The sequence below is a fragment of the Saccostrea echinata genome, unplaced genomic scaffold (assembly GCF_033153115.1).
Source record: "Saccostrea echinata isolate AGI-Se365-2 ecotype Australia unplaced genomic scaffold, CSIRO_AGI_Sech_v1 ptg000066l, whole genome shotgun sequence".
NCBI lineage: Eukaryota > Metazoa > Mollusca > Bivalvia > Ostreida > Ostreidae > Saccostrea > Saccostrea echinata.
In genome coordinates, this window is record NW_026889815.1 from 1310300 (window position 1) to 1326630 (window position 16331).

The 16331-nt window shown below is 34.5% G+C and overlaps 1 protein-coding gene across 1 annotated transcript; it reads left to right on the top strand.

The window, feature by feature from the left end:
* The first annotated feature begins 286 nt into the window (after positions 1-286).
* Positions 287-16022, top strand: LOC133176138 (ladderlectin-like). Its single transcript, XM_061311298.1, has 5 exons — positions 287-346; positions 4170-4276; positions 10489-10580; positions 15544-15634; positions 15859-16022. Exons 1-5 carry the CDS (start codon positions 339-341, stop codon positions 16020-16022), a joined length of 462 nt encoding a protein of 153 aa, XP_061167282.1. The 5' UTR covers positions 287-338.
* The last annotated feature ends 309 nt before the right edge of the window (positions 16023-16331 follow it).

Genomic DNA, 16331 nt, shown 5'->3' on the forward strand with positions numbered 1-16331 from the left:
TAATTTTTATACTTTTTGATAAAATACTTTGATAGTTACATGTTGAATATAAAGACGTACAAATAGTGTAGACAAAATAACATAGTATGCATTCACATGCACGTGCTGTTAGTGAAAAGACAAGTTTACTTAATATAATGGATCGTACATGGAATAAGGCACCCAAAGGGAGTTGAGGAGCGTTGGGGAACATCTGTAACGGCCCACGTTACAATTTAAACTCGTTTCAATTGTTCGTATTCACATATCTATCAAACCGCATGTGTTTTCGATTCCCAATAAGATATATTTCCATATAAGTAAAATCCACGAGCGTCAAACAAACTGCTGGGGTGTTCATGATAAGGTAAGGTAATTTAGATCTTGTTTTAATATGAAATGGATTCATGCATGAATGGTGTCAAATCATTTCGTTATTAAGCTCCTTAATGAAAGTAAAATTAAAATTATATAAAAACTCATTTTAAAATAAAATACCATTCCTTGTTTAGTCATTAGTTTTTTTTTTTTTTTTTTTTTTTTTTTTTTGTTTGTTTTTTTTTTTTTTTATCTATAATCAGACAAATATTACAAACATTTAAAATTTCGGCGTTAATTCCCTTTATCAAAATATTGATTAAAGACTTATGTACATGTAAATACTTGTAAGCATATTTATTTTATATTGTGTCCAGGAATATTGAAAAGCTTTGAAAGTTCTGCCTGGCCATTTCTTTCAAAAATAAAAAAAAAATCTCAGTTTTTGCATTTTTGATAAATTTCCTTTTAACATCTTTGCAAGTCCAATCTTTGTCATAAAAACAATTCAGATGAACAACCCTACTTCAAATTAAACTTTGGCTGAAAAGAGAAATTGAAAATCAGGTATTTATCTGAAAATTTAAGGCACATGAGAAACTTTCTAGATGATAATTCAAAACTGATATGATTTATTGTTCAATTATTATTTTTTAACTCCGAGTCGGCAATTTTTCAGCCATATTTTGGCAAACAAATTGAGTGCATATGACCGTTTTGGAAGATTTTGGTTTCTCTGGCGGCCCCAGTGAGCATACTTTCTCGAAAACCAGAGAAACGATCTTTTTCGTGCCAAATGGGGTTGTTATCCTTGACACGGGGCACCATTTAACGTCCCAACCGACGGACTCAAAAGTTACATATATGTAATCAGTTAAAATATAGACAAAATTACTTAGTTATACTATTCTAGATTTTACTGTAACAATCAGTTTCATGTAAAAATTCTAAAATTATAAACATTCACATTTTTAAAAAGCTAATGCATCGTTCGCACATCATTTAAAAATCTACTTCAAACAGGAAAAAAATCGGTACATTCTAAAAGATTATGATTGAAAGTTAACAGACATTTACAAGATGTACATTCTGGCTTCAATTCTCGAGTAAATAAATATTCATATATTATTTTTGAATGACCAATACGTATTCGTGAAATAATCACTTCGTCCTGACGTTTCAAACCGAAGTAAATTGATTTGTTAACTTTGTTTTCTTAGCATAAGGTTTACTTGTATCACAAAATAACCAATAAATTTGCCAGAGTGAATTTACATAAAGTTTAACAAAATATGTCAGATCAGTTTATGAAATTTTGAAAGAAAAAGTAACGTCATACTTAAGCGCCATTTTTGCAACACTATCATCTTTAATGTTTCCAGGGATGCCAATGTGACTTTAAGTCCAACAAAAGTCTTCTATAGTTTACCTTGTGGAGTAAAATGATAATACTGAATTAATATATATAAAATGTATGGTTCAATGTTCATATTTTTTATCGATTGTAATTAAGCAAGAGAGCGAGTCCAAAAATATTGTAAAAATGTGGTCAGTAGAAGATTTAGTATATTCAAATACATGGCTTTTGCTTCTGCTGTAAAAAATAGGAGCTCCGTCAGGAAGGCATGTAGAAAAAAAAACACGTTTGTTAACCAATGCAGCTGCTGCCACTTTCTTTTTGTCTTTGAATCATCTTTATAAGATCGACTTGAGAATTCTTAGAATGTCTTATTTCGGCTGATTTCTGTTTAAAAACAAGAGAATTTCTCTCTGGTTTCTTAAATTCAGTTAAAGATGTATCTACACTTCGTTTAATTAATTTCCATGGTGGTATTTCAAAATAGATTGTGGGTTTTATATCTAAAGGTATTTCAGAATCTCCATTATGTTTCTAGATCATAGTCCAATAAATTTTATACATGATTCAAATCATCATATTGCGGAAAAAAACGCATCCGTATGCAGGGTATTCAGTATTTGCTTTTGATTTTAGAATATATTGTATATAAGGGTAGTTTTATCCATCTTAAGTCAAGAGGTGGCTCATTTGCCTCGACATGTAAGCTGTCTAGAGAAGTACGAAAAGCTCCTAAACAAAGTCGAAGGCCTTGATGGTAGTAGATTGCATCAGGTTTTTTATAAAAGTCCTTGCTGATCCATACACAATGCAGCCATAGTCTAATTTTGATATTACAAGAGAGCTTTAGTTTATTATTATGAAAAGTATTTTTATTCCCCCCCCCCCCCCACATTTTGAAATTGCCTTAACTTTAATTACATCTAGTGCTTTTGCACATTTTTCTTTCAGCATTTTAATATGCGACATAAAAGAAAGTGTATTATCAAAGATAACACCTAAAAATATTAAAATTGAAAGGATTTACAATGCTAGTATAATGAAAGTATGACTAGGGGATAGGGTCGGGTATTCTACAGAAATTATAATCAGATGATTGCAAGAAGCCAATTTGGTCACAATGCAGACATAATGCTAAGATGAGTTACTTTGGTCCTGCTGTTAGTCGGAAGAATTTGAAAAGCTTGTTCCCCACTTCATTTCCATAAAAAAATATTACCCTTTTTGGTGGCCCCATCCTAGCCTTCAGGGAATATGACATAACCGAAATTGATCCACATAACATGGGGATGCTTCAAGATCAATATGACTTACTTGGTCCTGCAGTTATGAAGAAAGTTTTAAAAATGCTTCAAAAAATGCATATTGTAAAATTTTATACCTAATTTTACATCAACACCAGCCGCCCTCGTGGCACAAAGGTTAGAGCGTCTGCTCTAGAGTCGCGGAGTAAGAAGTTGATCCTTACGTCGCGAGTTCGAATCCCACTGCGGGACGTGAAGACCGGTCCTTCGGATGAGACCGTATAAACCGAGGTCCCGTGTCGCAGTAGGTGCTGGTACGAAAAAGATCCCTCACTGCTCAATGGCCCTGAGTGCCGAGTATAAGTCAAAATTTGTAGCCCTCCACCGGCAAGATGACTAAATATGAACCTCTTGCTCTATTAAGTATTATTTTGAAAGCTTTTTTAATCAAAAAAATTTCATGTAAAAATTTGATTCCCAGTTGTTGCCAAACCCTACCCAAGTGTTGTGACTTGGACAAATTTGAATCTTTACTACCTGAGGATTCTTGTTCATTTATATAAATAATCATGACTAAGCTGTAATTGGGAAGAAGTGAAAAGAAAAGCATTTCTGAGCGTACGTGAGGTAAGAACTTCCCGTATTGTTTGACAAAATCTGTGGATAGAATGCTGCTACATGTAGTTCCCATACCTCAAATAGAGGCTCATCATGGGCTACAATTGAAATGAGGCATAATGTGGGAGTTTACAATCTTATATTTAATACATGGTTAAAATATGAAACTTAACCTGAAATAGTTATATCCGCATGAAATAGAATTTATGAGTTGTATTTCTCATACTTATGGATTTTTTAACGAATTCTATGTTCAGGAACTGTTCTCCACATCACTACCCAGCCTATTTTTGGGGTCACATTTGTTTAACAAACAGATTTACACAGTTTTCTCGGCTTATGTTGTACATGAGGAGTCAAAAAATGTTGACCGATTTGCGTAATTGTGTATAAAAGTTAAATGGCTAATTTACACTTTAACTCATATACTGTTAGATAAAAATATATAGAAATAATAATAAAATTCCACCTAATTGTTTTTCTCAATTAAGTAAAAAGGTTTGTATATAAATATTAGAGGAAATACTATTTTTTATGATAATAGATGATAATATTTATAAGCACATTCTGTTCACATTTAAGTTTACAGTATTATATTGTTTTTTATTGATAATAAAATTATTCTTGATCAAATATCCTATCACTTTTTTTAGCTTTGTCAATAGTACATCCAGGAACAAAATGACTTCTGCCCGGAGTTTGATCTTCCTTTTGACTGTGGCGATGATGTTCAATTTCAGTCATTCGAGACATTGTAGAGGTGAGAAATTTAATCGTTCTTTACAAAACGACAAAATTGAGGCAAGTTGCCTTACAATGACTTTCGTATAACAGATTCACAGCACAACCATGCACTTTTAGTGTGTACCTGCGTAAAGCGAAGTCATACATTCGTGTGCCCTTTTGAAATCTGTTCTTCTCTGTCATCGTGTGCCGATCGTAAATTTCTGAATATTTAAATTTTCTTTTCTAAAAATGCCGAATAATTTCAACAAATTTTATCATTTTGGAGGACAAAGATGTAATCATTTTGTCCAAAAAACGCGAACGGAAGTAAATTTTAAAAAAGTGAATGGCATCCCTAGAGATATCATGATGCATCTTTCCTGAAAAAAAAAAATCTTTCAAATTGAACTCGCACAGCTGAGATATCGCCTGTACTATGAAAAAAAAAAAAAAAAAAAAAAACCTAGAAACCTTGTTGCCATGGCAAGAAGAAAGTCTTCCGTCCTTTCTCCTTATTCCTTATTACAAATGGATATGTATTACCTTGTCCAATCCTTTTAACTTATTAGTCCCCTACCGGTGAAACCGGAGGGGACTATAGGTTTCCTCGGAGTCTGTCCGTCCGTCTGTCTGTCCGTCTGTCTGTCTGTCTGTCCGTCTGTCTGTCTGTCCCTCTGTCTGTCTGTCAGTCTGTCCCACTTGGTTTTCCGCATTTTTTTCCTAAACGCTTGCAGATATTGAGCTGATTTTTGGTATGTGAGTGTATCTTGATGAGTTACAGATCAAGTTTGCATTTCGTTCCGCTTCATTGATTTTTGACGGAATTACAGCCTTTTCAATTTTTACGGGTTTTCCGCAATTTTCTTTTTAACGCTTTCAGATATTGAGCTGATTTTTGGTATGTGGCTTTACCTTGATTAGTTATAGATCAAGTTTGCATTTCGTCCAGCCTCATTAATGTTTGACGGAATTATGGCATTTTCAATTCTTAACGGGAACCAGATTACACTTGCCGGTAGGGGACTAGTATTGCTAATGCAATACTCTCAGAATGCTTGTTCATACATGAAATATACTAAAACATAAATTGTGAAATCACATAACTCAAAGGGAAAAAAAAATACCATATATCATTTCAAGAATAGAACCTTATATTTCAGCTGAAAAAAACTCTGACTTTCTGGAGATTGAGGCCGGTTTGCCCGCGTGAAAATCCAACACAGTTACCATAACTCTAATAAGACAATCACTTCAAATTGGAAAATGACGAATATCTAGAGTTTGGATATTTGTATTTTTAAAACAAATTGAGTCTCTATTAACCCTACAAATATATCAAAGAGAAATATTTTAAAACGAAAGGGTTGAAAAATCCGACCATTAAATTCGCTTCCAGTAGCGACCAGAAGTCCTGACGGCGCACGAAAAGGTGATTCCGGTCCTCACATTTAGAGGTCATGTTATGTCATCTCCAACAAGTCTCCAATTCAAATATTTAGCCATTCTTAAGATCTTTAGCCATTCTTAAGTACTTCATTTCAAAATCAGAAAACTGTAAATAACTTGGAACCGGAAGTGAATATTTCCAAATTTCTTTCAAATGTAACAATGACCTATTATAGCGCATTTTCACTGAGAGTTTGACGGAAAACCACTATAAAGTTCTCCAAATATCGCGTGCACAAAATTTGTCTAAATAATAATAATAAGACGAAGAAAAACAGTAGAAACACTATAAGATCTTCCCTGAAGACGAAAGACCTTAACTTAATGAGATCTCGTTGCGAGCAACGAGTAGTTCCCCCTCCAATTTTTCGATAACATGAGATGTGATTTTGATTGAAATATTCCTTAATAGATAATAATATAATTTTTTTCCCCTTTACATTTCACTCTGACGATTCATTTAACATGATCTTTCGTTCAATATTACTTTTAAAAATGGATACAATTCTGAGAAATAAATATAGAGAGGGAAAGAAGACGGCTTTTAAAGAATTTATGCATTTTCACTTTATGATTATTAGAGCCTCGCCCTAACTCTAGAACCATTGGCCCTGGGGACACAAATTTCACAATTTGGAAAGAGGCACCTTTTCGTATCATGACCATACACTTAATTTGTTTATACCCAGGAGCAGAAATGAAAATTGGCAAAGAATTAATGCATAATCAAAAGAGCCCCGTCCTAAAACAAGACCCTTGACCCAGGGGCCATGAAATCACTATTTTGGAAGAGGCATTCTTGCTCATTATAACTATGCCCTTAGTTTGTTTGCTTAATACCAAGGAGCATAGAAGATTTTCTAAAAAATAATGCACCTTTACTATATGATCTATATAGCCTCGCGCTACCACCTGAACCCTTGACCATGGAGCTACAAATTTCACAATTTGGAAGAGGAACTCTTGATCATCATAACCATGCACTTAATTTATCTGTTAAGTACCCAGGAGCTGATAAGATTTTCAAATAATTAATGCATTTTCACTGTATAGTAAGTAGAGCCTCGCCTTACCACCAGTGCCCCCGAAACAGGGGCCATGAATCTCAAAATTCTGCAAGAGAAACCTTTGCTCATCGTAACTATGTACTTTGTTTAATAGACAGGAGCAGAGAATATTTTCAAAGAATTAATGCACTTTCACTATATAATCAATAGAGCCCCCCCCCCCCTTACAGCATAACCACTGACCCTGGGGCCACAACTTTCACAATTTTGGAAGAGGCACTTTTGATCATCATAACAATTCACCTAGTTTATCTGCTTTATATACAGGAGGAGAATAGAAGTTTTTTTTTTTTTTTAAAGAATTTATGCATTTTCACTATATGATCATTAGAGCCTCCAGAACCCATGACCCTAGAGCTATGATTTTCATAATTTAGGTAAAGGGCTTAATGCTTATTACGATCATGCCAAGTTTGCTTGCTGTCCAGGAGTAAAAAAGACGATTTAAAAAAAAAAAATGTATTAATTTTGGTGGTTTTAGCCGCACCCCTCAGGTCCCAATGGGGCAGGGACCATGAAATTCACAATTTTTGTTTCCCTTTACTCATAGATGCTTTGATATAATTGAAATTAGTTCAACAGTTCCATAGAAGAAGCTGAAAATGTTCAAATATTAACGGACGACGGATGCCAACGGACGAAAACAGATAGCAATAGGTCACCTGAGTGAGGTGACCTAAAAATCGACATTATTGCTTTAATAATGTCTAACATTATATTGACCATTAAAAAGATAGAGATTAAGGACATTTGGCCCCTCTAGGCCCTCAATTTGAAGGGACAGTCCTTTTTTCTTGATATCAAATGAAAGCTCTTCTAATTTTGAACACTATGTAAGTATTTATTCAAAAATTATTTAAAAATTTTCTTTCGTGAGATATAGAAAAGAAATATTTAGGGGCCAGCCCTTCAAGCCCTTAATTGGGCCATTTTCCAAAAATTTAAAGGTTGCCTATCGTTGGTACATTTTTCTGGGCATCTTTAGTTCAATGTTGCTTCTCAAAATATTTCCCTTTTATAAGATTTAGCATACTGGCCCTTTGTCGCACTTAAATTCGTAAAATCTGGTCAAAATTTTAAACTAAATATATGATTGTAGATTGTTTAGAGAAACATTTTTGCTTCAGTAAACTATAACAATATATTGATTCTTAAAAAGTTATGGATTAAAGAATCTTGGTTCCTCTGGGTCCCTAATTGGAGGGACTAGCCAATTTTCCTTAATATCAAATGAAAGATCTTTTCATTCTACACAACTATTTTCTGTGCTTTAACAAATGTTTAATGGTCTAAAGATATGAAGTAAATATATCCGGTACCAATTTTGATGCACCAGATGCGCATATCGACAAATTATGTCTCTTCAGTGATGCTCAGACCGAGACGTTGGAAATCCAAAATATTTTGAAAAAAAGACTTTGAAGAGCTGAGAAAAGGTTCCAAATACGTCGAAGGATCAGAACTTTGCATGAAGGAGATAATCATTAATTTTGAAATAAATTTTTAAATTTTACCACAGCAATTACATATATATTCGTATTTTCAAGCTAATACCGAAGTACTAGGTTACTGGGCTGTAGAGACCATCGATCACTTACAGTCCACCAGCAGAGGCCTCGACACAGGGATCATAATGTAAATCTTATACGTTACCAATTTTGATGCACCAGATGCGCATTTCGACAATTTATGTCTCTTCAGTGATGCTCAAGCCGAAATGTTGGAAATCCAAAATATTTAAATAAAAAAGACTTGGAAGAGCTGGAAAAAAGGTGCCAAAGACTGGAGCCAAAAACGTCGAAGGATCAGAGATATGACTCTATTTCTTTGTATGTATCTATGTGTATTTGTGTGACTCTGTATTTTAACCTATACTCGGCACTTCGGGCCATTGAGCAGTTAGGAAATTTTTCGTGCTAGCACCTTCTGCGACACGGTTAATAGGTCTCATCCGAAGGACCGTTCTCCACGTCCCACAGTGTGATTAGAACCTGCGACGTAAGGATCAACTCCTTACTCGGCGACTCTAGAGTAAACTCTCTAACCACTACGCCGCGTAGGCGACTAATTAGAGTTATTGACTACATATTGAGGACAATTACATTTTCTGTTCAGACTTGTCACTTGATTTGGCAGTCACATTATTGTGGCACATATACTTGCAGAATTCAGGTCATCTATAATTTTCAATACCGGTAGTGCAAGGGCATAACCAAGTTAATTTTTTTCCTGGTCAACTGCATTCAATATAGAAGTAATACATTCTCAAGATCTCAGCAGGATAGCAGCATTTTTCAAACAGTATAGCTAAATATTTCCTGCGTTTATGTGTAAAAATTTACTGTGATCCATTGAGGGTATGCTATTGATTTATCATTTTTATCCATTTATTAAAACCTTTACATAACCTTCCAATGTACCTGCATACAAAAATAAAGCATTATTAGTTAACTAGGAAAACGGAAAATATATAAATTAAATCATTAAAAAGATATTCCATCCAAGTTAATTGCTTCTTAAATGTCTGCAAATAATATTTTATTTAATTATAAGCATACATATATACACTTTTCGTTCTGAAAATATAACTTGATCCGCCTCTCACTGCATACAAACTGCATGTTGTTCTACGGAATGACATCACATAGATAAGTGCAATGCGATCAGTGATTTATTTATACCTTTCTATGTGGGATTTAACTAATGATAAATAGCATATATAGTAAGATTTGATGCTTTCCAACAGTTTAAAATCGCAAATCATTTCATTTTGTTGTTTTTTCAAAGAATTGGTTATTAATGATGTCATAGTTAAGATTCCCGTTAAAATTTTCTCCCCTCGTTTTTGTAGCCTTAACTTGCTGTGTGTATTAGAGTCAGGTGACCGTTAAGGCCCTTGAGCATCTTGATTTTCAAATATGTCTTTTTGGACCAAAATTGGAAATAACAGTTTTGAAGAAAATTTCTGGTTCTTAATATTCATATCAAATCATTTTGATTTGAGGAGGAGCTTTTTCAGAACAATGGTGATACTCATTTAATTAAAAAATTTACTGATAAATAATAAATATGAGAGAGAGGGAGAGAGAGAGGTGGGTTTATGTATGTAACATCTTTTTCTGTTACACGTACTTTAAATACTTCATAGATCGTGTTATCTGCAACGCCTTTAGGGAAAATTATTATAGAATTGCCACACCTTCTTTTAGCAAGTTTGTGTGAATTAATGTCATCAGAATATACAAAAACATCGATGTAGTCCATGTTTTAAATAATCTCCGACGAATGCAGAGAGTCTATATATATATATATATATATATATATATATATATATGCTACACACTTTTCAATTCCTTGTATAGTTTTCGAAAAAAATCTTTTATATTGATGCTTTCTTTGGAAATCTATAGTAATGGTAACATTTATCATCATAGGTGTCAATTTTATGTTTAGTTTCAGTATTTCTAAATTACGTGTTTACATGTACTACTGAGAGAGTGAAAGAAAATGTCTGACACCAAGTTATGTTCCAATACCTGTAGATTGGTTTAGTAAATCAATCACTTTCATTTCTTAATTATGTATACGAAGAGAGAATGAACAGCCTTGGTTAGCTGCAGATCTGTAGCTAAGCCTGGTCTGTGTTTCTAAAGCGATTAAGCTAAAACTTAAAATTTTGTGGAAACACATGTTATGTAATTTGGTAAGTAAACGAAAAATTTGATCATTGCAGGTTCTTCTTCCAGATGTCCGCCTGGCTGGCATCGCCATGGGAACTCTTGCTACATGTTCTCAAAGAACACTCTACCCTGGAATCAGGCCTTGGTATCTTGTTCTTATATTAATTTTATACAGGCTTTGCATGTATTTTCAAGAACCCAAACCATATTTAGACACTCGCTAAAGATTGATGTATGCTTTTAACTTCCCATTCGAGAATTTTTCTCTCATATAGAAGCGATGACTGCTTTAGGTGAAGTGAAGCTGCAATAATATAGCCCTCTCCACTTTTTCTTTTTTTAGCTCACCTGAGCCGAAGGCTCAAGTGAGCTTTTCTGATCACATTTTGTCTGTAGTCCGTCTGTCCGTCTGTCTGTCCGTCTGTCCGTCTGTAAACTTTTCACATTTTCGACTTCTTCTCAAGAACCACTGGGCCAATTTCAATCAAACTTGCCACAAAGTATCCTTGGGTAAAGGGGATTCAAGTTTGTTCAAATGAAGGGCCACGCCCTCTTCCAAGGGGAGATAATTAAGAATTCGTGAAAAATTAATGGCATCATTAAAAAATCTTCTTCTCAAGAACCACTGTGCTTGAAAACATGAAACTTATGTGGAAGCATCCTCAGGTAGTGTAGATTCAAGTTTGTTCAAATCATGACCCCCGGGGGTAGGGTGGGGCCACAATGGGCGATCAAAGTTTTACATAGGAAATATACAGGAAAAATCTTTAAAAATCTTCTTCTCAAGAACAGCAAAGCCATACTTGGTCATATTTATATGGTAGCATCCTCAGATAGTGTACATTCAAGTTTGTTCAAATCATGACCCCCGGGGGTCGGGTGGGGCCACAATGGGTGATCAAAGTTTTACATAGGAATATATAGGAAAAATCTTCAAAAATCTTCTTCTCAAGAACAGCAAAGCCATGATTGGTCATATTTACTTGGAAGCATCCTCAGGTAGTGTAGATTCAAGTTTGTTCAAATCATGACCCCCGGTGGTAGGGTGGGGCCACAATGGGCGATCAAAGTTTTGCATAGGAATATATAGGAAAAATCTTTAAAAATCTTCTTCTCAAGAACAGCAAAGCCATGATTGGTCATATTTACATGGAAGCATCCTCAGGTTGTGTAGATTCAAATTTGTTCAAATCATGACCCCCGGGGGTCGGGTGGGGCCACAATGGGCGATCAAAGTTTTGCATAGGAATATATAGGAAAAATCTTTAAAAATCTTCTTCTCAAGAACAACAAAGCCATCATTGGTCATATTCATATGGTAGCATCCTCAGGTAGTGTAGATTCAAATTTGTTCAACTCATGACCCCCGGGGGTAGGGTGGGACCACAATGGGCGATCAAAGTTTTACATAGGAATATATATGAAAAATCTTTAAAAATCTTCTTCTCAAGAACAGCAAAGCCATGATTGCTCATATTTACATGGAAGCATCCTCAGGTAGTGTACATTCAAATTTATTCAACTCATGACCCCCGGGGGTCGGGTGGGGCCACAATGGGCGATCAAAGTTTTACATAGGAACACATAGTAAAAATTCTAAAAAAAAAAAAAACAATTTATTAAGAATAGCAAAGCCATGATTGGTCATATTTATATGGTAGCATCCTCAGATAGTGTACATACAAATGTGCTCGAATCATGACCCCCGGGAGTCGGGTGGGGCCACAATGGGCCATCAAAGTTTTACATTGGAACACATAGTAAAAATCTTTAAAAAAAACTATTTGTTAAGAATAGCAAAGCCATGATTGGTCATATTTATATGGAAGCATTCTTAGATAGTGTACATTCAAGTTTGTTCAAACATGACCCCTGTGGGTCGGGTGGGGCCACAATGGGTGATCAAAGTTTTACATAGGAATACATAGGTTAAATCTTTAAAAATCTTCTACTCAAGAACAGCAAAGCCATGATTGGTCATATTTAAATGGAAGCATCCTCAGATAATGTAGATTCAAATTTGTTCAATTCCTGACACCCCCCATCCCCAACCACTTTTATATTTAAACTTTTCAACCTTTCAAGATTAAAGTGATTTCTGCTTTTTCCTAGCCATAGTGCTCAGGTGAGCGATGTGGCCCCTGGGCCTCTTGTTTTTTTTTTGAGGTGGGGAAGGGGGTGGGTTACAACTCCTTAAGGTCTCTGTAATGGTGCAAGTGCGAGTGTGATTCACTACCGCACAGATTTTTTTTTAAAAAAGACTTTTATTAAGATTTCTTACCGTAACACCAAAAAGACAAATTGACCCAAAAATATCAAGAATAGTCCATATTTCGGTTATTTTTCATGTGTTTCAGTATCACAACTTGATTTTCTCCTCCAAGTGTACTGCCCTTGATCGATTTTTTTTATTTTGAGACAGCCAATGAGAATTCCGGAGCGGATCTATACAGTAATTCCCTTCTTTTAAGCATAAATACCGCTATTTTTGAAAAAAAATCCACCTCAAATGGATTTATTAATTGATATTTGTTGACACTATACAAAACAATCATTTATCAGCACTGACATTTACTTTATCAAGACTTTCTGGGCAAATTTCAACCAAGCTTTTCACAAAGTATCCTTGGATTTAGGGAATTCAACTTTGTTCAAATGAAGGGCCACGCCTTTTTCCAAGAGGAGATAATTATGATTTCGTGAAAAATTAATGGCATTATTTTAAGATTTTTCTTCTCAAGAACCACTGTGCTTGAAAACATGACAATTATGTGGAATCATTGTGAGGTAGTATAGAATCAAATTTATTCAAATTATGTCCTCCGGGGGTAGGGTGGGACCACAATGGGGATCCAATTTTTTACATAGGAATACATAAGGAAATCTTTTAAAAATCTTCCTCTCAAGAACAGCAAAGCCATGATTGATCATATTTATATGGAAACATCCTCAGGTAGTGTAGATTTAAGTTTGTTCAAATCATGACCCCGGGGGGTAGGGTGGCGCCTCAATGGGGAATCAAATTTTACATAGGAATACATTAGAAAATCTTTAAAAATCTTCTTCTCAAGAACAGCAAAACCATGATTGAGTGGTCATATTTATATGGAAGCATCCTCAGGTAGCGTAGATTCAAGTTTGTTCAAATCATGACCCCCTAGTGTAGGGCAGGGGCCACAATTGGTGATCAGATTTTTACATAGGAATAGGTAGAAAAATCTTTAAAATTCTTCACAAGAACAGCAAAGCCATGATTGGTCCTAATAATATAAAAGCATCCACAAGTAATGTAGATTTAATTTTTTTCAAATCATAACCCCCAGGGGAATGGAGGAGCAATAACAGGTGATCATATTTTAGAAAGGAATATGAAGTATATATTACTTAAAATGTTCATCCGAAGAACAGCAAAGACATTATGTATCATATTAATTCAAAAGCATCCTTAGGAAGATAGTGTACATTCAAGTTTGCTCAAATTATAATACCACCACCCACCACCCCCCAGAACACTTGTTCAGGTGAGCGATATGACCCTTGGGTATTTTTTATTATTATTATTTTGAGGTGATTAAAAAGAGCATTGAACGTTTTTTTTTCTTTTCTTTCTTTCTTTCTTTTTTTTCTTGGAAGGGGGGGGGGAGGGGAGAATAATGCTTTTAATAATAATTTTGAGTATATAATTTAACAGCATTAATTAATTAATTAAATTTTTTCAAACAAATGTATTTACGTAAAATTCATTTGGAAAAAAATCATTTCCTGACTTCCATTTTTTTTACTGCAGAAACAACTTTATTTTTTCTGATTAATTCTTAACTGCAATGGTATTTATTTTCAGACACTGAAGACCTTTAACATGTTCACACATGTACATAAATATTCCACTTTTTTCAGTAACTGTCCATACCACAGGCACTTGTTTCGTATACGGGGCACCACAAGGTACCTAACTCAATTTCAGGCACTCTTTTTAAGGGGTCGTAGGGGGCCTGTAATAGGCCCCATTCCCAATGGTAAAAAGTAGGTGCTTTTCCCAATTTCATAAAAGAAAATTCTTAAAAGAGAATCAAAACAAACAAATATGGTTAAAAAATGGCTGAACTCATTAACGTTTATCAGGAATGGTGTTCAAAAAAAAAAATCTAAAAGGCATGCTCCAAAAACTGATTGACTGAATGTAAAATAAGTCAATAAATACCTTGCAAATGAAAAAAAACCCTCTTATTTTAATTTATTAACAAAAATATTAAAGATGATATTCTTCCCAATTTCAACCAAACGTCGCTATTTTACCCAAATGGAAAGGCCCAGGCCCTTGATTTTAAGACCTAAAAAAAAGCTCGTATTTTGTTCATATATCAATCATTAACCTTCTTTAAAATTATATCGTTCGCTTTGAGAGACTTTTTTCTTGTCAAATAAATCCTTTCAGACGTCTCTGGTCGAAACGTCTGAAACTGAGTTAGGTACCTTGTGGTAAAAATGAGTAGGGGTGCCCCGTATACGAAACAAGTGCCTGTGGTCCAAACTAATAAAATTTTATTAGAGTTCTTTTTTTTTTTTTTTAAATTTTAACATTCTCTCTGTTGAATGTTAACAAACAACAACAGGGAACCTGCAAATTTGGAGTATACAAAGGACTAGACTATCTTGTCACTCAGATCCCTTTACATGCGTGAGTGAGCAAAGCAGTTCCGGGGATTCCTGATACTGCTAAGTTTGCTATCTAGAGCAGTCCCACATTTTGAGAGAGCAGTCCCCGGGACTGCTTTCTGCGATTGCTTGGGTGTCAGGTTGAGTATGGTTGATAGTTTAGTTAGCAGCGATATGCATTGTGGGTCCAGGAGTAACTGCAGAAAAAAAATCGTTTGGATCAATATGCACAGTCCGAATTTCCTCTTCGCTCAGGTGTTGCTTTAAGAGCTCGCAATTAAAACCTCTACCTTACTCATCATGCCTAAAATGTTATTTGCCATTAATCACTAAATCATTAAGCACTTAGTATGATTAAAAATGAATTACAAAATAAAAAAAAAATCTATTAAAGCATTTTTAGAATAATAAATGTTCATTCAACATTCTGATAAAATTTTGAATCTTACAAGCATACATGTGTTAGTCTTGGTGCTGGTTTGGTCGCCGTTGAATCTCACAGGGAAGAGAAATTCTTACAAAATAGACTACGTCATGAATTTGGTGAGTAGGATATCATTTTTTGACTCGACACGTAGTCAATTTACTGATATCAAGGCAGAAATGTCAACCATACTAAAAATGATATGAAAAAGAAATTCAGTCGCATTTTCTCTTGAGGAAGAAATAAAATAAGACACGTGAATTCTCTTTGTCTATTACATAATTGCTAAGTAAAGTGTTTTGTTCCATCATCTTTCTTGTGAAAGAAAAACGTGTTTTTACAGCAAGTTTCATGTTTTGGCTTGGAGGATCAGATCAGTATCATGAACACTCTGTTTGGTATTGGATTGCAACTGAAAAAAATATAAACAGTGGCTACACAGACTGGCATCGTTCGGAACCCGATCACCCAGGTACTTTGTCACAGTCTTCTTTAAAAGTGTTTTAACACGCATTCTCTGTAAGCACCAAAAAATCAAGTGGTGTCTTGCTTCTGTCATTAACTCCTTGATTTTTACAGTATACCTCCTAATTATCCAGCAATGAAAACTAAAACTTTTTTACATTTTTCTTAATCATATCTATTTATAAATACATGTTCCTACGTTTTTAAGAGAGGAAATAGAGTGTTCAAAGTCAAGTCATTACAAAAACAACTTATTTTTGCAAAAACCGGAAGTTGCCCCCCAAAATAGTATTTTTTAGGTCACTTGAGTCAATTAGGTGACCTACTGCTATCCGTTTTCGTCTGTCTTCG